Source organism: Prinia subflava, chromosome 8 (genome assembly GCF_021018805.1).
Source record: "Prinia subflava isolate CZ2003 ecotype Zambia chromosome 8, Cam_Psub_1.2, whole genome shotgun sequence".
Classification (NCBI taxonomy): Eukaryota; Metazoa; Chordata; class Aves; order Passeriformes; family Cisticolidae; genus Prinia; species Prinia subflava.
Window position 1 is genome coordinate 24,775,649 of NC_086254.1, and position 27,589 is coordinate 24,803,237.

General features: G+C 51.8%; 2 protein-coding genes across 6 annotated transcripts in view; one reads left to right on the forward strand and one right to left on the reverse strand.

Moving 5' to 3' along the window:
* Nucleotides 1-213: 213 nt before the first annotated feature.
* Nucleotides 214-14,748, forward strand: RBM38 (RNA binding motif protein 38). Of its 2 annotated transcripts, none has more exons than XM_063404222.1 (4): nt 214-588; nt 1,326-1,449; nt 2,063-2,117; nt 8,524-8,590. In XM_063404222.1, the coding sequence occupies exons 1-4, from the start codon at nt 421-423 to the stop codon at nt 8,549-8,551; spliced, it is 375 nt and encodes a 124-aa protein (XP_063260292.1). In that variant the 5' UTR covers nt 214-420; the 3' UTR covers nt 8,552-8,590. The 2 variants fall into 2 exon arrangements, with proteins under 2 accessions (XP_063260292.1, XP_063260291.1); XM_063404221.1 differs by lacking the exon at nt 8,524-8,590 and adding an exon at nt 13,315-14,748 and having other exon boundaries at nt 219-588.
* A 2,078-nt stretch (nt 14,749-16,826) lies between these two features.
* LOC134553989 (uncharacterized) overlaps nt 16,827-27,589 on the reverse strand; it is a 44,935-nt gene continuing 34,172 nt past the window's right edge. For all 4 annotated transcript variants that reach the window (XM_063404227.1, XM_063404223.1, XM_063404225.1 and 1 more), the window contains 2 exons: nt 24,504-27,569; nt 16,827-23,890 (listed from right to left, as the gene is read on the reverse strand). In XM_063404227.1, the coding sequence (XP_063260297.1) occupies nt 27,267-27,569 (303 nt within the window). In that variant the 3' untranslated portion in view covers nt 16,827-23,890; nt 24,504-27,266. The remainder of the gene's footprint in view (nt 23,891-24,503; nt 27,570-27,589) is intronic.

A 27,589-nucleotide genomic window follows, 5' to 3' on the forward strand; every position in this document is an offset into this window, starting at 1 on the left:
CAGCGCTGCCCGCTCCCGCCCGGCCGCGCTCCCCGGGAGCCGCCGGGACTTGTAGTGTGCGCGGGCCGTGCCCAGGGCCGGCCGCGGGCTCCCCCCGCGGGTGCGCGGCCCGGCGGGCGCGGGGCGGGGCGGCCACGGGGACCCCCGGGCGGGGCCGGACTACGCGCCCCGAGCGCCCCTGCGCGGCGGGGCGGGGCCGCCCGGCCCTACAAAGGCGGCGGCGGCGGCGGGGCGGCCGCTACTCCCCGGCACCGGCGGGCGGGCGCGGGGCCGCGCTCCGGCTCCAGGCGCGGCCATGAGGCGGCTGTAGGGCCCCGGGACCCGCCGCCGCTCCGCTGCCTTCGGCCGCCGCGGGGGGCTCGGCGGGGCGCGGCTCTGCTCGGGGGTGGATGCCGGCCGGGGCCGGCCGCTCCCGGCACCATGCACACCGTGCAGAAGGACACCACCTTCACCAAGATCTTCGTCGGGGGGCTGCCCTACCACACCACCGACTCCTCCCTCAGGAAGTACTTCGAGGTCTTCGGGGACATCGAGGAGGCGGTGGTGATCACGGACCGGCAGACCGGCAAATCCCGAGGATACGGCTTTGTAAGTGCCGCTCCGCTCCGCGGCGGGACGGGCGCCGCCGCTGCCCCCGCTGCCCGCCCTGCGCCGGGGAAGGCGCCGGCAGCGAGCCCCGGGCTGGCGAGCCCGCCGGGGCGATGGCAAACTCCCGGTGTAGTGACAAACTCCCGGTGTAGTGACAAACTCCCGGTGTAGTGACAAATTCCCGGTGCGGTGACAAATTCCCGGTGTGGCCGGGCGGACCCCCCGGTGCCGGGCGCTGCGGAGCCGCCGCCCGTCCCGTCGCTGGCGCGGAGCTTGTGGCCGCTGCGGGAGCGAGGGGCTCGGTCAGGCAGAGGCTGGACCGGGGCCCGTTTGGAGCCCCCGCGCTGGCCGAAGCCGCGCCCTTCGTTCCAGCACCTGTTGTCCCCTCCCGATGTCCGTGCGGGGCTCAGCGCGGTCCCCGCACCCGCCCTGAGCTCCTCTGCGCCGGGGGTTTGGGGAAGGGCTCCACCAGCATCTTAAAAAAGGCACCGGGGGGAGGTGGAAGGGCAGGGGAAAACAGCTGGCACCGGCCCAGCGGGGAAACCGGGCACGGGGGAGCGCCCGCTTTTCCGTGGAGTCCCAGCAGCCCTTCCCAGCCCGCCGTGCAAGCGAGGCTGCACGGAGGGAGTTCAGCTCCCGATTCAAAATAGAACAGTAAATAAACTCCTCTTATAGTGCCTGTTGCTGGAGTGTTTACAAAGCGCTGTTGCTACAAACAAGGCTGTGCTCGATTCCAGGTGACCATGGCAGACAGAGCTGCTGCTGAAAGAGCTTGCAAAGACCCAAACCCCATCATTGACGGCAGGAAAGCAAATGTGAACCTGGCGTATTTGGGAGCAAAACCAAGGAGTATTCAAACTGGTGAGGCATCCAGGAGATCCCATCTCTCTGTATTAGAATAACTTGTAAGACGAGGAAACAAGTTCCTCGGGCTGGAATCATCTGATCTGATGATGCACATTTATCTGTCCCCCATAGTTCTGATTGTTGGCTGAGGACGCTGCACGGTCCAGTTGCCTCTCTGCTGTATCTCCTTACCCAGCCCTGCTGCACTAATGTTACCCACTAAAGTTCCTGTAACTGTGTTAAAGCTGTTTTCTTCCACAGCTGATCTGTTTGCCCGTTAACCTCTTTGTTACATGAGAACAAACAGTAAGATCCACTTTGTCATTTCTCCCTTTGGTTTAATGACCACAGTACCCAGTGCGTAAAATAAAGCTTTATACCCCATTGTCTGTTCGATAACAGCACGTTCACACTGGGCTTTCATCATGAATTCCCATCTGCTCCTCGTGCATATCACATATGCATGTTAAATTTAACTTCTTTCTAAGTGGGGCTCTGAATTTGCTCACATGCATAGCAGATCAAATGCAAAGACGTGTGGTGTAACTCTGCCTGTGTGTTGCGACTTGAATGGTACAATGGATGCCATTCATTAATATTTCTTTTTTTTCTGAACCATTTTTTTCAGGTTTTACCATAGGTGTGCAGCAGCTACATCCAGCCTTCATTCAGAGACCCTTTGGGTAAGTGGAAATGTTTCCTAACGGTCTGATTGAAATCAGATTCACAAATCAACTTCCTCATTATTTAAAATGTGTGAAAAAAGCCTTCGTAGTCAAGAATGGACAGTTTCAACAGCTGTTGTTAATGTTCAGAGTACTTTATTTCTGGTGGAGATTTCAGAACTTTTGTGCATTTGTCAGCTTTAATGTAATTCCCAAAGATCCTTCTTTATCCTCAGTAAATCTTAGTCATAATAAACCCAGTGCATTGCTCGCTGCTTTGCCAACTTCAAGAATTCACAGGAATTCAAATAAATGGAAAATAGTTTCTCTATTATAGTACTTAAGGTGTCAAAACAATTAAGCAAATTCTGTTCTCATGTTTCTCAAATAAGATCCTCTGCTTCCTCTGTGCCGTTTCCCACGTAATAACGCTTAGGATACAGTTTTATCCTAGAAAACAAATTGCATTGGAAACAAAGTCTGTTACTTAATGAAAGTAACATTAGGTCAAAAATTGATTTTGGACAGATGTTATACAAGGCTTGAATAGTCTGCAAAAGTGGGCTTTTGTCTGCTGTTTTCAATAGCTTATACCATCCCTACTCGGTTAGAAAAGTCCTCTTTTTATACATCTAATAGGATCTGGCAGCTGCTCGGCAAAAGACAAGTGTGCTTCACGAGAACAATAGTGACTGTCATACTGCCCTCATTTAACTGTTTAATGATTGATGCAGCTCTTTTTTTACACCATTTCAGAAAGTGAATATTGATAAGGTTTTTTATTATTATTTTCTAAGAGCATTAAGAAAGTAGGTGCATTTTTTAAAGCTTTTGAGCACTGCCCTGGTGTGGTTTTTGTGTGACTCTAATATAAATAGATGGGATTTTGGCCTTTGTCAACAGCAAGGCTTCATCCCTTCCCTGCTCTCCACTCATTTTTTTGGGGGGGGTGTTTTGTTTCTTTTTTTTTTTTTAAAGAATAAAAAATCTGCTAACAATAAAACTTTCCTCTGCCCTTCTGGCCGCAGTTGCCAACTGCCTGGACAATCTCATTGCGATGAGTTTGTGGATGTGAGAGGCTGTGTTGCCACAATAGTGCACACCCAGCCCAGTGCGTGTGCTGTGTATGGTTCAAACACAGTAACAGGCGGTTACAGCTCTGCTGGAAAGCCTTGGAGAACATCTGCCATGAAATGGAGACTCTCCCCTTTTTTGGGGCAAGAGCAGCGTTAGCCTGCATAGACCAAATGCTGCTTTTTAATAGCTCTCCTTGCATGGGAGCTGCAAGAGATTTCACAGCCCCCAAAGCAGCAGCAGCAGCAGCACCTTTGAGATGTAATCCCAGGGATTTCTGCATGGGAGTGCAGGGAGAGAAGGTGCCAATAAAAGCAGCCTCTGGCAAGTCCTGCCATGCATGGGAAAAGAGGAGGGCAAAATGGTGAAGCCCGTTACAACTCCTCTTGTTGGCAAGGGCACCTTGCAGATTATCTGCAGTTTTCTGGGTGCCCTTCCTACCCTGCAGCCCTCAGCTATTGAAAACATTTTTTTTCCCAACAGTTTGCTTTTGGTTTCACATCCAGAGGAGTGTGGGATCGACTGATTACATGTTCCTTGTGATCTAGACAGTTCCTGTTGCAGTTCTTAGGCATTGGTTTCATCATTAAACCAGCAGAGCTGCAGTTAGCACATACAGTGGAGAACATTATAAATTATTTATCAGTTGCCAAGAGACAGGAACCAGGAGAATGGAGGGCTGGAGACAGGGGATTATATATCATTATTTGCAAGCATCAGTAAACAAGAATTTCATTGAATTCAGTCATTGCTGCAGCCGAATCACTGGAAATGTGGGTTTTACAGAATGTGTTTACCTGAGCACCACCTTTACCTGAGCACCACAACTGGGGCTGCTCTGGGGCTTCTGAGCAAAGCCTCAGGTGCTCAGTCGAGCAACAGAGCTTGGCTGCCACTTCCCTCTTTGTCTCCTCAATAGACCCACAAAATGAGGAGCCTGCAAAGCTCCACTCTTGCATTCCCTTGACCCCACAGTTTCCTTGGCCCTCAGTGGGATATGAGGGCAGAAGAGGAGTTTTTCAGGAGTTTTTCAGGGTCTGTCACTGAGTTGCTGTTGTCTGTTTGCCCCACGCCGAGTGGATCCTGCCCTTTCCCAAAGGAAGCCCGGTGGCTCGGCTGCTTTGCCCCCGGTGTGAGATGCTGCCTGCCTCTCCCTCCTGCAGTTCCTGTCTCTGTAAAGTGTTTGTGCCCAGGGGTTGGCGTTGTGGTTTCCAAAAGATGATTGTCACGGGGCACAGGGTGCTTGGTGAGCGAGCTGGGCTTGGCAGGGCAGAGTGAATGAACAACCGTTAACGAAGAGCAGGCAGCCAGTCATGTCCCAGCTATCAAACCACAAAACGCAGGTTTTGGTGAAACCTGAAATGAATGGAAACTATGAAAATTACCCAAACACCAGAGAGGATTATTTATAAACTGAAGGCTTCCCCCCAGCCCCAGACACCTAAATGCAGCCGTAAATATTGCCAGAGCTATGCGGAACAGAAAGAGAAACCACGAGGAGCCTCTCTCCTTCCTCCTGCTGTCCTGGCAGGGGAGGCACTTGCACAGCAGACAGCATGGAGTCAGTAGTAAATCCTGTTTGGAAAAGAAGTTTCTAGCTCGTTGTAACCAGAGATCTTAACAGTAATGCAAGGCAAAGGATGTGTCTGTGTCAGGGTGACTTGGAGCTCCGGCTGCTGAGTTTGGGGAAGCAGCAGTGGGCCTGGGGCTCAGCCTGGAGCTTGCAGACTGTGCTGTGCTTGGAGGCACCTGGCAGTGCCAGTGTGTCCCTGCAGCTGCCATGCCTCATGTGATAGCTGATGTGGCAGAGCTGCTTGGTCCCACCTTGTGGTTCCCTCCTCTGGGACTCTGGAGCTGGAGGCAGGTTTGAGTCCGTGCAGGGAACGGGGATTCCCTGGTCCTCCTCTTTGCTCTGGACACAGGCAGCATGTGGCAGATGCATTCCTGTGGCTGTGCCTCAGCGAAGGAGCTATCTGTGTGGGAGATCTACCAGTGACTAAGTGACTGAGCTCTTGCAAACATAAAGCTGTCTCGTGGCAGGATCCAGCTCTTTCCATAGCTGCACGTTGGATGTCATTGCTCCAAAGACCCCGGCCATGTGTAGTTACTTGTTTTGGTGGCCCCCTGCCTCCGGCCCACATTTGGTCTCTGGCAACATCAGAAAGAGTTAAATCTCTTTGAGTTTAAAATTTCATGCGTTGATGCTGCTGCAGTTAGGAAGTGAAGAAAGTCTCCCTTTGTGTCAGCCCAGCCTCCCTCGCAGCTGTTTATCCTTAAAATTTCTCTATTGGGTTAAAAATAAAAGGCAACAAACTTTCATCTTTTCTGTGGTTATGCTTATAAAAGGACACGTGCTGTGCCCAGCCTCTGTCAGCTGGCACCCCCCTGCTCCACCTCCCACTGCCCGCTCACCCGGAGCTGGAGGCTGCAGGATCCCACCCCACTCTGCCAGGCTCTCGTGGGTGAGCACCTGGTGTTACCCTGTGCCAGGAACGTGAAAGCTTTGGGGGAAAGGGGGCATTCCCTAAGAAATGTCCAAATCCATTTTCCAAACGGCTTCAGCTGCTGGTTCTGCTGTTCAGACTGGGTGCTTGCCAGTCAAAAGAAATCCCTTTCTTATTTTTTTATTATTTTATCTTGTGTTTTTTAAGCATAGGCATATATTTATAAGCAGATTGGACTGCTTTGAGAATTTTCTTGAACATCTGCTTCGAGGTGGCAAATGCTGGTGTCAAACCCAAGGTGTGACTATTTTTGGTGTGCCTATTTTTTGTGTTTGGGGCACAATTTGCTCATGTTCTGCCTGTAAAACAATACAAAAGCGTGGTCTGATTCAGCGACCTCACACTTGGCTGTGTGAATGATGTGCTGAGCTCAGACCTGTTGCAAGGGGCTCTGGGTGAGGGGTCTGAGCTGTTCTGGGCAGTCAGGGCACAGGCTTGTGTGTGATGGACAGACAGCCTGAGCTGGCTCCAGCCTTGTCTTTACAGCACATGGCTCGAGTTGTGCCATCTTCTCTGTGTGATTCCTTTGCCTCTGGTGTGTTTCCTCTTCATCCTCCTCATCCTCTTCATCCTCCTCAGCAGCAGAGACCTGAGTCCTTCCCCGTTGGTGCAGGAGCTGGGGAGTGGCAGATCCAAAATTCACCCGTGTTGCTGTGGCTGGTGCCAGCGCAGAGTCCCAACGTGGCAGATTGATGCACACGTCTGAATTTCCAGAGCAGCCCAGCTTGTGCTTGATCTCATGTTTCCTTTGAGCAGCTGTTGGCATATGGGCCCCAACCCGTAGTATTAAGCACATGCCCAGTAATTCCAATGATGAATGCAGCCCTGGGCACCCTGCCCCGGCGCTGAGGGCACCAGCCAGGGAACCAGACAGTTGTTGTGCTGATAATTTGGTAGCAAGGACAACGGGTCATTTCTAAATACAACTTTTATGAAGAACTTGTTCCCCACGGATGGGAGCAAACTACATACCAGAGCTAAATATACTCCATGATCACAAAAGATGAAAAGTCCTGGACCTCACAGTTAAAACTCAGTCTCCTGTTTCTCAGTCTCCAAGTGCTGTAAACAGGGTTGTGCTGTCCCCTGCCATTTCCCTGTCACCAGCTTTGAGCATTTTAGCTCTCCTGTGTCAGAGTTGAGCTGCTCTGGCCAAAGCAGCAGAGGCTGGGAAAGCCACGCTGGATCCAGGCCATCCCCATGATTCCAGCTTGCAGGAAGGTGTGCAGGGATTAGATTGAGATGTCTTAAATGTTCTACTTCCACAAAGGCACAACTGGTAGCAGAGATCACAAACTCTTAAAATGGAATTTCTTTCTTGACTGAGAAATTATTTAATTACTTGTTTTATCAGTGTAAGTCTTCTTTTATCAAAAAGAGATATTTCATTGCTTCTTCCATAGCTGAAGCATTCTACTTCAAAATACTTAATCTCTCCAAGAAAGGGGTTTTGATAGATCAAATGAGTGGATGATTTTAGTTAAAGATCAGTGGAAGGGATCATGTGGAAAGAAAGAAAGTCTGTTAAAAATGGAACCAGTTGAAAGTAGTCACTAATGTGTATTATTCCAAAACTTGTCAGATACTTCAGAAGACTTTAAAGATGTTTCTGCTGTTGATTTTCACTGAATTGGAGAAGGGAATTGGAGAGCTCAGTCAAAGGCAGAATTCTGGGGCTTACTGGGTTAATCTGTTGGAGACCCTGGTTTTCCCTACCATCCCGCCAGGTTCCTCACAAGGATGCTGAAGGACTCGGGTTCCTGTCATGCACTGGTGTGAAACAGGCCCTGTTTCTTCTGTCAGTTGATTTCTGGTTTGGCTGTGCTGATAACTGGAAAGGGGAGGGGTTTTTCCTTCTCTGGAGAGCTGACTAGCTGCGGATAAACTTCCATGTGGCTTTTTCCTTGGTGCCAGATGGCTCTTGTTTCAGGCAGATGTTATCTCCTGCTACCTGAGTGTTTTTCAGCCTGCTTCTCTCCAAAACTATTTTTGGTCTGGCCCAGCATGCCTTTGTTTGGGATCATGGTTTTTTTTTTCCTTCTTCCTTTGGGTGTGGGGGAAGCAAGATGCAGAGGATAAAGCTGTTGAGCCTGGCAATAACTCATGGTGGAGCTCAGCATGTTGATCTCAAACTCTTGGTTGAGCTGAGAAAAAGGATTCAATCTTTGTGAGATGCACTCCCTTCTTTGGTCTGCAGCCTTTTTGTTTTTTTCCTTCTTTCTGGTTTTTTTCCCCCTGACTGCAGTCTGGGACAGTCTGTTGAGGCACGTCATGCCTTGGTGATTGCCACTGGTGTGGTGACATCTGCTCCCAGCAGGGAACTCAGTCCTGTACCTGTTTTTACAGGCTGCTGTGTAAATCTTCTCAGAGGGACAGAGGATGATGAAGAGAAGACAGACAGGCCAATTAGTTACAAGAGGAGCAGAAATTGTGTTGATTGCTTTGCTATTTTGTGTTTGTGTCGTATTGCAGCAGGTGATGATAAATCCCATGGAGCTGCAGAGTTCATCCTTGGGTGACTTTGAGCTGGCTGGGATAGCTGGCTGATGAGGCAGAAGCTGTTGACATTTCAGTGCATGTTTCAATCAGCTTTAGTGGGGACATTTCAGGAGTTGGAGGTTTGTTGTGTTGTGGTTGAAGCCCAGCTCTGTCAGTGAATGTTGAGGGATCGTGGAGTGATCAGGGCACAGCCAATGCTCTGTTCTGCACCCAAGTGTTAGAGGATAAACTGTGATCCCTGCCTGGAGTGAGAGTCCTGGTGGGCAGGCAGGGACCCCCGGCCATCCTCCAGCCTCCTCCTCATGTCTGGGTTGAAAGCAGCACCTGAATCTCTCACGTTTCCACAGCCTGTCATCGTGGCTGGGGCCCGTATGATACCCGTGGCCAGCCCTGCCTGCACCCCACACGTTTACTGAGTGTCTCCTCCAGGTGAGTGCCTGCTGGCTTGGGAGTGTCCCTCAGGAACGATTCCGTGGCGTGCGAGTTACACCAGGGTGTGTGCCTGCATCTCCAGCTCTGCCGTGGCACTGCCAGTGCTTCCCAGAGCAGCTTCGAACTCAGGAGCCCTTTTCAAAGTCCACCTTTGGATGTGCCCTGCTGGGCTGGAGGTGCCACATCACCGGGGCTGTGCTCGGCTGGCTCTGCAGCACCCCCAGCACCTCCTGCCATCACGTGCTGTGGCAGTGTGGGTGTCCCTGTGGCAGCCAATGGGTCAGCTCTAGTGGAAATGGAGGCCAAATTCCTGGGGTCAAATGCCAGAATTTGTGCCTTCACTGGCAGACACAAAGGGCTCTGTTTCTTTTATTCTTCAAGGAATAAAAGGCTGGTCGTGGTGGTGGCGTTTGTGTGCTGATCTCTGTGAGGCTGCCAAGAGCCCTGTGCCCCTCCTTGATTCCCAAATGCTTGTGTGATGCCGTGTCCCTCCTGACAGGGGGGTGCAGCTGTCTCCACCTCTTCAGAACTGACAAAACCAGCTCCCAGCAGGGCTGGCACAGATCGAGGGGGTCAGGAACTCCCACCTTGTTGCTCTCCCAAACTCGTGCAGATTGCAGGAGCAGCTTGCGGGAACAGCACGTGGCTCATGTGTAGGAAGTCCTGCAGGATGGCAGAGAGCTGAGAAGGTGCAGCTAAAGCACATTTTAGATGTAAATCTGATACAAAATAGTCAAATATATGAGGTGTCTCTGAGATGAGCTCTGCGGGGAGAGCTGCTGATGAGAGCTTGTTCCTCTTTCTCAGTGTTTGGGAAGAGGTGTGGGACACATTTCCTCCTGAACTTGTCCCTTTTTCCTGGCTGTCCCCCAGCCAGCCCTGCCCTGCTGCTGTGGTGGGGAGACCTGGGTGAGGGCAGGTTTTGAAAGGGACTTCTTCTTCTTCTGCTGGAGCCACGGGTGCCTCCCCTGTTTGACCATCTCCACCCAGGCCTGCACCAAAAGGAGGCCCCTTTATTCTGTCCCCCAGCCACAGCAGGACAGAGCCCGTGTGGCTCTAACCATCCCTTCTGTTCTGGTTCCATTCTGGCTGTGGGGCAGTGTGGTGTGCTGCCACGTGGTCAGGAGCGTGGGCTGGCACCACGAGGGCCCTGCCAAGTCCCTGCTGTCCCTCCTGCTGTCCCTCCTGTGCCACTGCTGCCTCTAGGGCCAGGTTTGTCCATGCTCCTTGTGTTGGTGGCCTTTGGGTCTCGTCCATCTGCTGTTCACGGGGTGACTTTGGTGTGTGGTGGCCACGGCTGATCACTTGGGTGATGTTTTATAATCACACCGTGTTGTGTTTTTGATGGAGTTCTCTTCTGGCTGGCAGCGCCCATCGTGGGGGATGGAGGAAAACTGCAGGGAGGGAGGAAGGGAAAGGCATCTTAAAACACAGATGTGACTCATCCTGTAGAAATTCAGATCAGAGTTTGCTAAGTTCTAGAAAGAGAACTTCAGAAGAGCTTGCTTTTTTTTTTAATTTATCTCCTGAAAGTTCCTCTTCAGAAATAATGGAAGAGAGGGAAATATTTTAAGATTTTCTGTGGATGCTAAAAGTAGCCAGCAGAGAACTTCATCCTACTGCACTGGTTTGTTTTGTTTGTAGCTGCAAGTCATCAAAGTGACCTTACTTTGGATTGTGTGTTTTGTTTTGATTGAAGAATTGCCATCTGTCCACCTAATTCGGAAGACCAAACTGCATAATACCTTGATTGAAATTTCTAGCTGAATTATTGAAATCCTACAGACCAAAAGAGCCTTCCCTTTTACATTTACATTCCCTTTAGAAGCAGGTCCTGGAGTTGCCGAGTGGGATTTTTTAGTGCAGTACCAGCTATTGTGAATGATGTGTGCTTGTGTCTGCACTGGGCTGGTGGGATGGATTTCTGGAAGCAGGATGCAGGAGTACTTTCTGCCTTCTGAGCTAATGGTGCTTTTTATTCCCAGTAGCACTGAAAAGCTGGAATTCTTCCTTGCTGAAGGAAAAATGTAGTGCAGGACGTTGCAGATTTGCTGTCTCCAAGCCCACCGTGGAGCTGCGATGCAGGAGCTCCGTGTATGAAAGCAAAGCCAGCAGTGCAGAGTTTCTCGGGATGAGCTGGGAATGCACCTCGTGCCCCACATGGGCTGTGCCAGCTCTGGGGAACAGTTTGGTGGCAGCAGGGGACATGGAGGAGCTGCTCAGACGGGGTGATGCTCAGGTTGGATTGCCGAGAGTCTCTCGGGCTGTCCTGGTCGTTTGGTGAGCACAGCAGGGATGCCTGTGGGCAGGAAAAGTGCAGGCTCCTCCTCTGCTCCTGTCACTGGATAGTTTTTAGTGGATGGTGCATTTTTTGTTGCATTTGTGAAGTGATTTGAACTTTGTTGGGCCCTGGAGAAGCAGGAAGCCTGGTGGCAGGGTGTGACATGCAGGGAGAAGTGAGGAGCAGCCAGAACACCCATCCCCAGTCTGGGATGCAGGAGGTTGGCTGAGCTGGTGATCTGCCAGGGCAGTAATCGTGGACAGAGCCTGCAGAGCCTTCCCCCAGACCCTGAAAGGCCCAGAGAGCAGCACTGCACCTCTGAGTCATTTAAAACAAAATGAAAGAGAAAATCCCCCAGTGACAGGCGTGAGGAGCATCTGGGTGGGGCTCAGCTCTGCTCCTCCAAGAGGTGGCTGCCACTGCCTGCTGTGAGTGTGTGACATGAAGTGCCCTTGGGCTGAGCTGGTGCCCAAGCTCCAGCTCTGATTCTGCTGTGTTGGCCTCAGTTTAGATCAGAGCTGAACAAAAAGGGATTCAATGAATTTCTGCTGCCTCATCTCATTCTTGTTACCCACAGGGTGATGCTGGATGTGATGTGTTTGTGGACTGAAGGACTGTGAGGTCCCTCTTGCTGTCCAGGGGTGTCTGGTGGCCTCAGAAGAAGGTCTTGCACTGAATCAAAGGTTGAGGTGCTGCTCACCATCCTCCATCCTCCCTGGGCACATGGAAGGCCCCTGATTTCAGCCCCTGATTTCAGAGGCGGCGTTGCTGTGTGGGGAGAGGAGAGCAGTCATCCTCTTGTCATGCAGATTGTCTCAAGCAAAAACAAACTGCATATGGGAGTGGGAGAAGGAGAGAAAGCTCGGTTCAGAGGAGCCCTTGTTTGTGAGAAGCCTTTCTCCTGCCTGAGGAGCAGATTCAACCATGCAGTGCTGGTTGTAAAGCAAGTGGGAGCAGCCCTGGGAGTGCTGGGTAGGAGGGACAGCCCCAGGTGGACCCCAGCACGCTGCAGGTGGTGCCTGAGATTCAGGATGCTCAGGTGGAATGAGGGTAGCCACGTACAGCCCTGTGCCTTGTGGAGAGCCTGTGGGAGGCTTTTAAAAGTGGTTGTGTTTGAAAATGTGCTGTCACACACATCCACACAAAAATCCCCAAAATATTTGAATCTGCATAATCACTCTGCAGAGTTTTGCTTTGGGGTTTTTTTTCTTGGCCAAAATGAGTTGGGTTTGAAGATAGGGTGGCACAAGCTTTCAGGGGATGGCTTTGCTTCATTCTGTGGCTTTATGTGGTTCAGCAAGCAGTGGCCAAAGGCACCTTCTCCCCAGGGTGCCCTTTTTGCTGTCACCCTGCCACACTCTTCAGGCCACATGCAATTCCCCATTTTTGCCTGGCCTGTGGCATTTTGTGTGGATCTACCTAAACCTTGAGGTTTGCTCAGTTTTTGCCCTTGTTTGAGACCTGACTTGACGTGGGCCCTTTGGAAAATACAGCCCTTTCATTTTGATGCTTTTTCCCCCCCTCCTTTCCTCCTCATTAGCAGTTTCTAGCAAATTAGTAGGCACTCCTGCATTAATCACCTCCAGGATCTTTCCATCTATGGACTTTAATTGACTGTGACATTGTTAAGTTCCTCTCAGCAGCTCAGCTACCTCAGGGCAGGGGCAAGCCTGGGAGAGGCAACACTTTTGCACCCTCTTGGGAAGGGCAGCAGAGGTGCCAGGGGCAGATGTGACAGCTCGTGGACACGGGAGTGTCACTGCCCTGCCAGCTACTGGGGAGTGTTACTGGGGGGAGGAAAGCAGCATTAATATCCCGTGTTTTACAACAAATACCCTGTAGCATTCCCTAAACATCCAGTGTTGTGGAAACATGGTGTAAGTGTGTAGTAACTGATAACACCTGGAGGGCCTGGGGCTGTAGCTGGGGACAGTGGTCATTCCTGGTGGGACAGGTGGAGAGTGACACATTGTGCCTGGTGCCAGGAGGTGCCCCAAAGGGGCTATGGGTCCTCAGGACCCTCCACCCAAGTTTGGATGGAGAATACAGGAGACAAAAAGGCTGGCAGGGACAGGCAGGGCGTGTGGGGGCCGAGGAAATGAGGTGAGCCAGGGGCTGTGTCACGGCCCTCCAGGGAGCTTGTTTGGGGATAGTGGGGTAGCTGGATAGTGGGAGATACAAGCCACGAGGACCAGGGTGTGTGTATTAATTAGCCCATGCTTCACCTTGCACTTCTCCCACCCTCAGGTCTAGGAGTGTTCGCTTTCCATCCCCACCCCGGGGAGCACCCCTCGCTCGAGGGCAGCACTGCTGGGCAGCACCATTTCCATGGCTGATACACATGAATTTGGGGACTGGGGAGGGAGGAAGAGGGGGCATGCAGGAACCCCAGCCCCTCTCTAACTTCTCCCCTTTGCCTCCACAGACTCACACCTCACTATGTTTACCCCCAAGCCATCATCCAGCCCAGCGTGGTGATCCCCACCCCCGTGCAGTCCATCACGTCTCCCTACATCGACTACACCGCCGCCAGCCAAGCCTACTCCCAGTACACCACAGCTGCCTACGACCAGTACCCCTACGCTGCCTCCCCCGCCGCCGGCTTCGTGGGCTACGGCTACACGGGCACGGTGCAGCCGCCGCTCACCGCCGGCAACCCCGCCGCGCCCGCCGCTGCCTTCGTGCAGTACCAGCCGCAGCAGCTGCAGCCCGACCGCATGCAGTGAGCCCGGCGCGCCAGGACAATCTCTCACCGTGCAAGGATGCGGCTAGGACAGCAAAACGACAGGAAAAAAAACCAATAAAAGGAACAAAACAAACAAAAAAAACCCCACCCCGCCCCGTCCTTTGCTCCCCTCCTTACGTAGGTGCATATCGATACCTAAGCTATTTATAGTGTTGAGGGCGAACCCGAATCCTTGCAGTCTGATTGTGCTTATGAAGGTGGACTTCTGGTAAGGGTTGTTATTTTTTTTTTCTTCCCGTTTTTTGTTTTTTCTTCAACCTGGACAGATACTGTCTCGAGGATGTTCTAAAAGCGGCTGAAATGTTTCACAGGGAAACTACAGATTCTTGCACACATTGCGGTCTGCTTCCATCACCTGTGGTCTTCTTTCTGCCCCCTCCTTCCTTCCTCATCCAGCCTACAATCCTCTTATTTACTGGTGAGGTACAGAGGTACTCGGAGAACATGGAAAAAAAAAGCAATCTTATTTTTTGGTTGTACAAAAACTTTGTAATACTCAGAGATGCCTTACAGAAAAAAAAAAAAAGCAAAAGAAAAACTATTTTTTAATATTTATTGCGATTTTGTTCGCATGAGCTGTGAATTGCAGACAGAAGAATAGTAGTAAGTATCTGCCTTGTTTAATTCTCATTTTACTAAATTATTGTATGTAGGTAAAAGTTCTTAAGTAATTGCTGAATCACTTCAACATGCAAAAGGGAATATTGGCTTTAAGGAGAGCAGAATATTCCTTTAGTCAACGCACTGTACTATTTTCTTATTGTAATTGTTACTCTGTTAAGATTATCTCAAATTTAGGTATATTTTTAAATGCAAAAAACCAACCAAGAATACTGAACACTTTGTCTACTTTGGTAGATCTTTTGTTACAATGCTGCAACCTATGGAGACATTTACAGTATTTATGTAAAAGAGATTTGGGGCTGTTGGCCAGCAAGGTTTAGGAGAATATCATGAGTGGAGCAATAGAGAAAAAGGTGTTATGTCACTGAACAAATGGGTAAATGTAACCTTTTTATGCCTGTAATCCAACAGCCAAATAAAGGAAGAGAACAGGCGATGTAAGTGCATTTCTACAAAGACAGCAATAAACTATTTTAACTTTTAAAATTACTCAGTCCTGTATGGTACCATGTTTGCTTGGCTGCCTTAGGGAGCATTTCCCAGCCCACCTGGTCTGCCCGTGCTGGGCTTCACCCTCGGCTGTGCTGGGAGTGTGTCCTGTGGGAAGAGCTCCTGCTCTGGTCCCAGCAGGCGATGCCACCAGGGGTGATGCCACCATCCTGCAGGGTGTCCCACGTCCTGGCCTGGCTCTGCATGTCCCGAGGCTCCTCAGGGTTTCTGAGCTCACAGAACCCTGTGGGCTGGTACCGAGTGCTTCCTCACACTGTGGAGCAGAGGGTGGGAGGTGTTGGCATCCTGGTGCAGCTCCAGTGGCAGCAGGGACAGATGGGATCTCATCCCAGAGTTTTCGGGCATTCACTTTCCTTCTGTTATTTGCCTAAAATAAGTTGGGGGTTATTTTTCTAAAATTTAATTTCTCTGAAAGAGAGTGGTCTGCCAGAGCCCTGTCCTGGTTAAGGGGATTTGCTGAGGGTTATCTCAGCTCCAGCAGAACCAGGCAGGTGCCAGCAGCAGAGAGACACCCCTGAGCCTCATTCTCTGCTCTGGTGCTGCATTTGACTTCCCCCAGCCAGCTTGCTTTGGTGTTCTGGTTTTGACAATTACAAACTTCAAGAATCAGTCTGTAAAAGTAAATAAAATGACTCCGTTTGATCATGCCAGTTATCTGGTCCGTCTCCATAAAGGTCACGGCGGGCCTGGTGCCAGGAGGGGCCGCGTTTTTGGCACCAACATCTGCAGCTGGTTCAGGTGGTGATGCCTAAAGCCATCCTGGGGGAAGAGGATGCCCCCAGGATGAAAGCAGAGGCAGTTCAGCTCTGTGGCTGCCCTGGGCAGCTTAAATGCCCACGGTGGACATGTCTAAAGTCATCAGCAGCCCTCAGAGCAAACAGCCCATCCCAATGAACGGAAACAACCCGCTCCTGCCTTGCTGGTGTTGCGTGAGAATGCAGATCCTGGAGGGGCTCTGCTCATCCTGCCCGGGGTTTTGCTTACAACCATGTGGGTGACATTTATTTCCTTTTTAAGTAATTACTTTCTGGATAGGCTGTGGGGCTGCCAAAGCAGTGAGAGCCGAGCGCCGCATGCAGCGCGGCGCTGGCGGGAGCGCGGCCTGGCCCGGGCCCTGCCTTTGAAGTGCTATCGGGGCTGCAGATTATTCAGCAATTCTTCTTCCTCCCTGTCAGGAGTCCTTCCCAGGAGAAGGGAGGGGAGGATTTTTGGGTGGGGTTGCTGCTGGGGAGCACTTGGCCCCGACCCAGCAGCACTGAGGTGTCCATCAGGGCACTGCTGAGCTGGGCTTGGCTTCGCTGGGACCCACATCTGCCCTGCTCTGTGGGGACAACAGGGCTGCTGAAAATCGATTTGTTGCTGAAAAAACCCACTTTGCAGTGCGCTCTGAAGTGAAAAGAGTGATGGTTTTCCATTTAGCTGTCTGATTTCCTGAAAGGTGGCCAAACTGCCAGGAGGGGAGGGCGCAGGCGGCACTCCCAGCGCCCGGCGCTGCCGAGTGCCATTCCTGGATCCAGCTCGGCTTTGCTCCGGGCTCATTTTGAGCCACAGCCACACCAGAACAACAGCCCATCCTGCCACCTTCCTGTTTGCCAAAACCTGGCTGTGAAACTGCGACAGGCAGGCAGGATAATGAACTCTGCCCTGCTGCTTCCCAGTGGGAGCAGGGCTGTGTTGGTGCTGGGAGCCTCCGGAAAGGAACCCAGGCAATTCCCTGTCCTGTGCTAGGCTGGGAAAGTGGGAAGAGCTCAAAGGGTTGCAGTGTTAGAAGGACAAGAGATGAACTGCAGAGTATGAGCAGTGGGGTGTGGGTGAGAGGCAGTGCCTGCTTGCCTCCTGACTGATCAGGGTGGCACAGGGCAAGTGCTTAAATCATTTTGAAATTTCTTTGAAGGGTTGGTTTGTTTTCTTTTTCCTTTTTTTTTTTTTTTTTTTTGGTTGTTGTTGGTTGGTTGGTCGGGTTTGGGTTTTGGGGCTTGTTTGTTTGTTTTTGGTGGGTTTTTTTGGTGTTTTTGGTGTTTTTGGGTTTTTTTGTTTTTTTTTTTTTAATATATTGCTTGATGGAGCATCCTCTTCCACCTCTTTATGTTGTCCCAGCACCAAGAAAGCTCCTCCTGGGCAGCTCAGCTCTGCTGCAGCCAGACAGCAGCCAAGGGAGGGGACGAGCAGGGGAGTCACAATCCTTGTTTGAAAAGCTTCAGTGAGCCACAGGGAGCAGGAGGAGTGGCAAGGGCTGCGTGGTTTTGGCAGCACAGCCCTGGCAGCACCATCTGCTCGGCAGGTTCCAGGGCTGGGACCAGCTTTGGGGGCCAGACCTTGTCCTGGGCACATCCCTGTGGCCATGCTGGCACCTGACCCAGCCCAGGCCACCTCTCAGCAGCTGTGCCCACATGCCCAGTCATTTGCATGACAAATTCAAATCTTTTTTATAGGAAACCATCACACTGGGGCAGTCAGGGGGAGGTTTGGCTTGTGTGGGCTGGGGCATGTGCAGCCCCTCTGCTGTCGTGGGAAGTGTCCCCATAAATACCAGTGCTGGGGTGCTGGTCACCACCTGGATGAGCCCAGCCACAGTCTGGCATCGTGTCCTGGCATCACCTCCCCTTCCAACAGAGAGCAGCGACTGAGACACAGCCCTGTACCCCAGGGCTGCTGCCAGACCCTCCCCACTTGCCTGCCATGAAAGGAGATGTCCTGGGTGAGATTTCTGCCCTTTCCAGGCACTCCCTGGGGTGTCCCCCTGTCACAGAGGCAGAGCCAAGGGCTCTGCTGCCAGCAGCTGCCTCAATCTGCTTGAGATAAGGAGCAGGGGGTACCCAGCCCACACCTCTGCAGTGCTCCCCTCGCTGTCCCACCTTATCTGGGGGGCACTTGGGCACCCCCAGGGCTCCCGTCAAGGTCCAGAGCCTTGCAGTGGCACCTCAGCCAGTAGCCATCCCCAGGATGGGGATGGGAGCACTGGGGACATTTGGGGCACTGCCAGCCCCCATAGCCCAGCTCCTCTGGCTAACCAGCCCCAGCACCAAAACTTTGCACTGAGAGGGAAAGGCTGAGCACAGGATTTATTTGCATGGGCTGCTGTAGGCACTTAACCTTTAAAACAGAGTTGACAGCAAAATGTTTTTACCCCCTCAAATAAAGGGAATGCTAACAGCATCCTTTTTTTTTCCCCCTCTCTTCTGGCTGAATCTTGTTTTTCCCTCCTTTGTGCCTCTCTGAATCCTGCCAGCGTAGAGATTCCCTTGTTCAGCGAGTAAAAAAAGAAGAGGGAGAGAAAAAAAAAAGTGAAAAACAGAAAAAGAAAAACTTAAGCCTGGGATTAAAACCCATCACTAAAATAGTTTGAATAACAAAGTCAACTGACTGGCTGGAACCTGGTGAATGCCCGTCACGTATCGCGCTTCGGCCGGGCACCGTCACGTGCTGCTCTAGACAGTTCCTGGAAAAGCTTCTGCTCAGCCTGATAGACCTGTGCCTGCTGATACTGCTGCACCCACTCCTCAGGGCTGTGGGAAACCTCCTGACAGGGGCATAAATTGGGGGGGAATAAATAAATCTCCCTTGGGTACCAAAGGCATCGGGTGTTCTTGGGACCTGAGGTTTTTTCACCCTGGTGGTCCTGGCACCACTGGGCCAGCAGGACCCTCTGCCCTTAATGGTGTCTTCAGCAAGGGAATTTATGGTGGGTTTGTGAAGTTGTTTTTTTTTTCCCTACACAATTTTTTCACCTAGTTTCAGCTGCATAAAGAATTTAAAAAAGGGACCTTGCATGAGATAAAAGCAGAGGGTTTGTACCTCCCCCAGGCAGAGCCAACTCAGCCATGTCAGACACATCGTGTGGGGCCATGCAGTGTGTTACTGCAGGGATTTGTACCTAAACCCAAACCTAAATACCAGTTTTATCCTTTTGCTGACTCCAGCAGCACAAACCTGGAAGCAGAGAGATGCGACAAGGCACAGCGACAGGAACAATGACAGATAAAGCCACGCAGTGTGGGAGAGCAATTAAAGACTCAGATTTATTAGCTGTGTGCCCGTGCTCAGGAGGATGATGAAGCAGTTGGAGATGGAAAAACTGGTAATGGAAAGGTCAGAGATGGAAGCTTGTCAGAGGATGAATCAATGAGCACCCAAAGTCCCAGGAGCCAATTTTTAAAAGCATTTGCCCACATAAAAGAGGAGACTGTGGCCTTTTGTAAATCAGCCAGGAACATGTCTTGGTTTGAAAATAGCACCGAGCATCTTATTACATGTTTAACACTGAAAAGAGCTTTAAAAATCCGACTCAGTTCAATGGAGTGGCTCCTGCTCATGGATAAATAGGGGGGGTCAGACACCCACGGCCGTTTGTGGCCTCCTGTAGCATCCACTGGTGTGTTTGCACAAGCTGCTGACGTGTGAGCACCTTAAACAAACCCTGAGCTTTGCAAAACGAAAGTGAAATGAAATAAGTAAGTCATGCCATTAGTCTCCTGTGAGCTGGCTTTAAAATTAGCAGGTTTTAGACATAAACATGGTAGAACGAGCCCTCAGGGAGAGAAAAGCCCTCCAAAAACCATATCCTACATTCTTTTCAACAGTGTACACTGCTCTTTATTTCATGCCACTTTAGTAAGGTAAACTAATTTGGTTTCCTGTTTCCAATGAATTTTATATGTAGAAAAACATTTATATTATATACATTATAAATCTGATTAGAAACATGCATATATGAACAAACACGTGATTTTTATCAGTAGCTGTGTGCATTCATGTGTGTATGTGAAAGAATACGTATAAATGCCTTATTTCAAGTGGCATTTTAACTTTTATTTCACAAATCCTGGCTCCTGAAGATGCCAGGTGAGCCACAGTTTAGAAGACAATTTAAATGAGAAGCATAACATAACAGCAATGCAGCCAAATTTAGTGGCTGGTAGCATAAGCTAATCTGGAGCAAACCCATGTCCTGGACTGAGCTCAGTGAAAAACAGTAAAAATATCCCCTGCTGGTGTGAGAGCCGTGCCTGGAGATGGGGCAGACCCCAGGAGCATCCCCCAGCCTTTTGCCAAACATGCTCAGGCATTTTTCCTCTCTCTTTCTTTCTACATTCCCCTATGTCCTCTTCAATCAGCCAACCATGGGCACTTCAGCCTCAGTCTGCCCAGCTCAGAATACAGATATTTTGGGCATCTGCAATCTGGACGAAAGCTCCAGTCCTGCCAGGAACCCTGCACAGGCTTGAATGGAAAAAAAATAAAAATATCCCATGGGGTTGTGTGAAGGCTGCCCGGCTGCCCCTGTCCCACAGGCAGGGAGTAGCCCCGGCCCCTCTGCAGCCGCCAGCCGAGAATGAGCCTGCAGGAAAGACAATAAATTAAATCCAAATGTTTATTCCATTGGCACTGTCCGGGTCATGTGCCTCGTGGAGCTGGAGAGTGCAGGAATATTTTCTTGTAGCTGTCGAATAAACTGCTGGAAATGGTCGCTGTGTAGAGGTCCCAGAGGAGGCAGGGGCTGAGACCTGCTTGGGTGGATGGAGGGATGGAGGAATGGATGGATGATGGATGGATGGATGGATGGAGGGATGGATGGATGGATGGATGGATGGATGGATGGATGGATGGATGGATGGATGGATGGATGGATGGATGGATGGACGGACAGACACACACAGGAGCTGGGCCCACGTTCAGAGGGCCAAGAGCTTTGTGCACAGGCAATGGTTTTGGGGGCAGGTGAGACACTGGAGATCGTGGACATGTGAGCATCTTGGATTTCCCCTCCCTCCTCTGCACACACACAGAATTAACTCTTCCCACACACAGTGAGCCCTGGATGTGCAGGGCCCTGAGCTCCAGCACAGCCCCAGCTCTGGTGGGTGTCTGCAGCGTGTCCTGGCTGCTGCAGGTCACTGTGCAGAGATGCTTTAAAAAACCCAACCCATCAAACACAGCCCCACAGGTCCCAGCATGGTGGTTACAACAGGCTTACTCATTTCTGCAGTGAGTAACACCGAAAGGGGAGCCCCACAGGGGCAGGACCAGGGGCTGATAAGGAGCAGCTCCCTAATCTCCAGCCCCAGCAGCCGAAAGGGCGAGGGTGATAACTCCCAGAGCCCTGGCTCCCAGCAGGGCAGGGTGCTGCTGTCAGTTTGGGTGTTTGCAGAGCTGCACCTCCTCACCTCGCAGGGTTTGTCTGCAGTGGCCCAGCCCAGCACCCCCTCGCCCTCCCCGGGGGAGCCAGCAGGAGCTGGGGGTGGTGACAACCCCAGGGCTCACCCCCTGGCCCACTCACCTCCTCTGCTCTTAATGCCTTGAGCTCCGGGGGCACAGCCATGGGGAAAGGGGCTACAGGAGGCAGCATCATTCATCTGACCAATCAACCCTGTGCAGGAAAATCCAAAGTTTAGAACCTGGGGGTAGGGAAGGTCCCAGCTGAAGTCCGTCCTTGTGCTCTGGGTGGCACCAGGAGGCCAGGAGCACAGCAAAGCTGGCACTTCCCTGATTCAGGCCTGGGCTGGGATTTTGGCTCAGATACCTGTTTTTTGCTGGCTGGGTTGGATCCTGTCCATGCCCATCTCCTGTACACACCTCTGCACCAGCAGCACCCACCACTGCTGCTCTGCTGGCTCTGTCACCTTCCCCCAGCTCCAGGGATCAGCTCCACTGTCCCCTCACCGGCCCCATGTGCCCAACTGCACATGATAAGCTCTGCTCCATAGCACATTTTTGTCAGAGGCTAGCGAGATAAAATCTCAAAATAGCTCACCATGACATCCGTCAGGATCTGTGCCACTGCATTTCCCACATGCTGCCGTCCTCCCTCCCCAGCCTCAGCCGGGAACACCCCTGCAGGAAGGCTGGCTTCCTGAAATACCAGGCAGGACATGCAGAGCTGCTCCTGTCCTGCAGCATCGTGGTCTCCAGGCAGCCTGGGACTGAGCCTGACCTGGCACTGGGTGTGCCATGGCACTGCCAGCACTGCAGGGGGAGGCTCTGCCTCTGCTTTCGGGGAGCCCCAGTCCCCCAGGCCCTGCTGCAGGGCCCCCATCCCATCCCTGGCTGCCTGCAGGGAGCACCGTGCCCTCTCAGCCTCTCGGAGCCTTGGCTCAGGCTGAACAGCGCTTGGCCAAGTCCCCAGCATAGGAACAAAAGCAGAGAGCCCCAGCGACGGGCCAGGGAGCTGGGGGAGGGTGCAGCTCCCTGCACAGCTCCTCCCCAGGCTGGAAACCAGCGGGGCACAGGAGTGAAGCATCCCCTCGCTGCCTTGGTCACCCCTGCTGCTGCCCAGGGCTGCCTGTGTCCTTCAGGGGTGCTCTGGTGGCTCTCTCAGGCTGGGTGCCAGGGGGAAGAGTGGGGTGCCAGCACCTCCTCCTGGAAAGGCCATTTCCAGCTCCTTCCTTGCAGGGTGGACCCACTTCTTTAACCCCTCTGGTGCCAGCTGGCCAGCACCGTGCCCTGGCTGTGGTTCCTGGGCTCTGCTCTCAGTGCTGCCAAGAGAGTGGCATTCAAAGCTTTAGCCTTTCCCAGCTTTTTGGGCACTTGCTCCAACTCTCCCCTATTTTGTGCTTAGTTTTGGGCAGCCAATATCACATCATATTTAAAGGCGCAGTTTCAATTCCTATCTACCCCGATTTATTTTTTTTAATGAAAAACAAGATTAAAAATAGTCATCAGAGAAAACAAACACTGCAATGCCCACACAGATTTTTCAAACCATTTGAAAAATGCCCATGAGAGCAACTGTTTTTAAGTGTTGAAGAATGACAGTGGAGACTTTGCAGTGCAGACATGGCTCTAAGGAAACAAAGCATTTTATACAGAGAGGAAAATGTGGTCCAGGTGTTACACAAGCCACACCTCCTTCCACTGCACCTGGCTCACACCTGGCTGGGAGCAGGTGGCCCTGCAGAGACACGTTGGAAGGGGAAGTGACCCTGGGGGACAAGCACTGCATGGAAAAAGGGAGGTTCCCTCAGCACGGGCCAAATTGTGCCAGCACCCAGTGAGGCAGAAAGGCTGCCCCCCACTATTCAACCACAGGGCTGCAGAACCCATGGGAATCTTTCTGGTGCAGGCCAAGGGCTTGTCCAAAACCCCTTTTGAAAAGCTCATTGTCCCCAGCTGTAACCAACCCTCTGCAGAGCAAAGTGCAGCTGCCACACTGGGCCTTCTCAGGGGCATAAGGATGCTGAGGCCAGGGGAGAGCTCAGCTCAGGGGAAAACCACTCTGGAGAGATGCAACGTGTCTGGAAAACAGGGTTTTACCACAGCTGCCTGTGGGCAGAGTGCAGGCAGCACCAGGCCTTACACAGCCCGTGGCATAGGTTTGGCTCTCCCCACAGAAATCCAGCACAGCATCACTGCCCACGTGGGAAAGGCTCAGCTTTGTCCCCTTGGTGCCCCGGGATGCTCTGTAAATACTGACAGGATTTTCCTAGCAGCATGAGATGCACATCTGCCCATGCAAAGCTGCGGGCGGGTGGCCGGGGAGCTGCAGCCGCCGGCCGGAGCAGGAAGGTCACTGCCATGCACGGGTGCCTCCCCTGCATGGCCCAGGCTCCCAGCTCGAGCTCTGGGCCTGAAAGGAATTCCAAAACAGCCACTCTCACTCCTCTGCTTGCCCAGAGAGCCCAGGCTGATCCGCAGCCCCCAACAAGGTCAGCAGCAAGGCAGCTCCTCTGTGTCACCCAGGAAGAGCCCCAGCCCTGCTGTCCCTGAGATGAGGCTGGAGGATGATCGCTTCATGCTGTCATCAAGACAACCTAAAGCCTGGCTGCTTCCAACACCGTTTTCTTTCCCTTAATTGTTCTATTTCCATACGCCTGTGCACACCCAGCTCCTGCCAGAAGAGCCAAGAGCTGATCATTGTCAGATGGTTCACACAGAGGTTTCTGGTTTGTTTTGTTTTTTCAAGGATTCAAGATGATAGGGGGATGGAGAGAACTTTTGTCCTCTGCTTAAAATAATTCGAGCTTTCCACTGTCTACGCCAGGCTCAAGCAGACATTTGCATAACAAATGAGCTTCTCCCCACACTTCAACCCTGGGTTACCCCTCTTGCACTGAGGTGACTCCATCTCCTTCTGTCTGCAGCTGCATCATCCCCATCCCCTCCTTCTCCCATCTCAGCTGTGAATCTGGGAAGGGGAGGGCATGGTTGTAAATTTTTGGCACTTTTGTCAATCAAGGCTCTGAACAGCCTCTGGAAATTTCACCAGTAAAACATTTGCTTGGTGACCAACAAATAATTCCAGGGGTCTTTAATCTTGCTGTAAAAATGCCACAAAGCAGGTGATTTAGTGGAGGTTTCTCTCCAAACCTGTTGGCAGCAGGGACAAGCACTGACTTTCCCGTTATCAGCAGAAAAGTCCTGTCTGTGCTGGGCATTCTGCAGGCAGGGATGGACCAGCACAGGGCACAGCAAAGCAAACCAAGCAAAGCCCTGAAAGCTTCACAGAATTTTTGTTTCACCCCTGAGACAGATTAACACTTTGCCAGTTCAGATGGATAAATTATGCTATTGCTATTTAAACCAATTTCCTTGCAGAGTGTTGCAGAGAACACCTGCTGCAGTGGCTGAGGTCATGATTTCCAGCCCAGCAAGAAGATAAAACTGCTGCCAGAGTCCATGGCCAGACCTGCTTTGTGCAGAATCCCATCACCTCAGCCTCTCTGCCAAGAAATTGGGCGAATTTTCCAGTTCCAGTCTCCTTCTGGGAGGGAGAAAGTGGGGGAGTAAAGCTTACATACCTTCATGAAGATCTGAGAGGCATCAGGAGGGTTTTCATGAGAAACTGGATGGAAGCAAACGCTATCAGAGTCCAAATGCCTCATTAATTATACCAGAATATCGTTCTGGGAAGAAGGGAAGTCCCAGCAGTACTGCAGCAGCCTTCTTAGACAATGACTGAAAAAAATGTTGCAGTTACTCATTTTGAAATCAGTTTTGGTAGGGGTTAGATTTTTCTTGCATGACAACACATTGTGTGAGTACACAATTAAAAAATTAATCCATGACCAGTCAGAAACAATCATCCCTACCTTTTTCATTTAAACCCTGAAATCTGACTTTCTTTTTACATAATTGTAATTATAGAGCAAACCTGCAGAAACCTTTGCAACATTAAACATCCACAGGTCCTTTCTGGGCAGCCCCCTGATCTCAGTGAGTCACTGCAGCCCCCACAGCTCCAGGTGGAGAGCACACATCCCTCCTCCAGCCTGTTCTCCAGCATGGGAAATGCTGCTCACAGCTCCTGGAGACCAAGCAACAGATGCTTAATATCTGTTTTGAGATTCAACTGACCTGGGGTGTCTTTCCACAGCAAACTCAGAGCATCACAAAGTGAGGTGCAAGGTAAAATCCCAGAGAAATTCTCCTGAGTCACTTTTCTTGCCTCAGTGGGTTTGGGACTTGTTTGGGTGGACGCTATCAGGCTAGAGACACGTGTACCCCTCCTCCTGCGTGCTGCAGCACTGTTCATCGCCCCAGGAAGGAGCAGAGCTCAGGGCAGGCCTCTCCAGCAATCCGTGGAGGCTTGGCTGTGCTGCCCCCAGCCCTGAGAACAGGTTTGAATCGTGGCTTTCCTGGCACAGGCTCAGAGCAAACACCAATGTCCCCAGGCTCCCCTGACCCTCCTGCTGTCTGGTTGGTGTTGGAGGTGCTGCTCTGAGGTGCTGCTCTCTCCACTTGTAGCACTTGACCACAAAACCATCCTCCTTCACCTGCAAACCCTCCAGCCTCAGCAGCTCCACTGGGCACTGGCAGGAGGCACCAATACCCTCCTGAACACCGGGGCTGGCAGCCCTGAGCAGGGCAGGGCAGGTCCCCAGGGCTCACCGTGGCTCACAGTCCAACCTGCTGGGCTGCTTTGGGTTTTGTTCAGCTCCATCAAAGCCTCAGAGACACCATATGGCTCCCGGGGATGTTCCTCTGCAGGATCTGGTTTGCAGCACAGGAGCTCTGCCTGGCACAGGCAGCACAGCAGCTCCCCCACCCTGTTCCAGAGTGGCCTGGGGTGACAAATGGCTCTGGTGGCACCAGGGTGTCCCCAGCACACACCAGTGCCCAAAGCATGGAAAATGCATTCCTGCTCCTGGTGGTGCTGTCCCAGGGACTGCTGTGTCCCAGTGGAATGCAGAAGGGAAGCTCTGCCTGGGTTTTTGGAGGGCCCCTTGTGGGTTGGAGGGACAGGTGGGGATGGCAGTGGGAGCCAGGATGGTTCTCTTGGTGTCTGCTAAGAAGAGACCAGCCTGGGGGCTGCCTGAGCTGCCTGAGCTGCTGCACAGGCCCCAGAGATGGAGAGGCCGGGAGGAGTTTGCCCTCAGGCTAGAAGAGCCTCCAGCTTCCTTCTCTCGCTCCCATCCCTCCCTGCCTTCCTTCTCCCAGTGTTTTGGGAAGCTCTTTCCCAGGAACTGGTCTCAGCCAGGTGCAAGCACCACCAGACTTCTCATCCTGGGGCACCATCTCAAGAGTGCACTGAGAACTGGGGAAACTGAGGCACGCACAACCCCCAGGAAAACCCTGCAGGTTGTTCTCCTGTTGTTTGGGAGGGGCAGAAAGGCCTGCTGTGCCCTGGACCTTTGGTTTGACCCAGTTCCTCCCCCCAGCAGCTCCTTGTCCTCCTCACTGTCCCCTCCCTGAGCTGGTGGCACCAGGTGACAAACCCAGTACGTGCTCCTCGCAGGTACCAGTGGCTGTTTCAACGGTCACGGGCTAAAAAGAGAACAAAAACAGCAACAAAAGACCAACAAATAGTTGACTCTGTTCCCAGGCAAATAAAAAAGAATGGGTTTGGATCGTCACTGCTGTCCCTTTGTTTACCGAATGCAGTAACAAAAACAGCCAGGAAAGAAAAAAAAAATATTCTCTGATAGCAAGGATTTATTGTGGGTGAAGCAGGCTGGGACATGCCCCAGGGAAAGAGGGCCAGGCTCCGTGTGGATCTGCTGGGGATGGGAAATAAATGTGCCCAAAAGCACTTAAAAAACCTGAAAGGACCAGCCCTGATTGCAGCAGTTAGAAGTGATATATTCTTGGCATGAAAACAAAAAGCAAATTCATAGCAGGTTTGGAGCTGATCTTACTGGCTTACATGGGATTTTATACTTAGGTAATTCTATTGTTGGCTGCAGCTACCTGATTTATGCCTGAATAAGGTCCTGATCCTGCAAACATTTACTGATGTACTTTAGTTTTACCTTTGCCCCAAGACATCCCACTAATTTCCCTGCAGTGAGGGTAGTGCCTGTCTGCAGAGCTGGGGCCTTTGCAAGAGGAAAATCTGTGTTGTAATGCCTGAAACGGAGAGGAAATGTTGCAGTGAGTCATTGCCTCCCCCAGGCTGTGGTTGTCCCCCAGCCTGAGACACTGCCAGTCCCAGGCAGGACACCCAAAGTGCAGCCCCACAAAATTTGGGAAGCAGTGGGGGAACATCTTTAGCACAAACCTGCAGCTGCATCGAGCTCTGAGCCTCTGCAACACCAAGCAGCAGTGAAAAACTGAGTTTACTCTCATGACACCCCTCTCTCCAGGGCAGACCCTCTAAACAGGCTGCTAAACCCAGCAGAAACCATTCGGACTGGTTGTTTCCATTCAAGAAAATGGCATTTATTGTCAAAACCACAGAGTTTGCCCTGTAAGGTGAAAGAGATGGATCGTCCATCAAACACTGTCCTTTGACAGTGAAACCACTGGGTTTCAGGGAGGGAGCAGGAGAATAAAAACCCGTCTGAGGTGAGAGGAGGAGGTCCAGGAGGAGAAGCTGTGAGCTCACCCAGGGCAGCCTCCAGCGAGATGTCCCCGTGCCTCGCACGCTGCTCAAACCAGGCAAAAG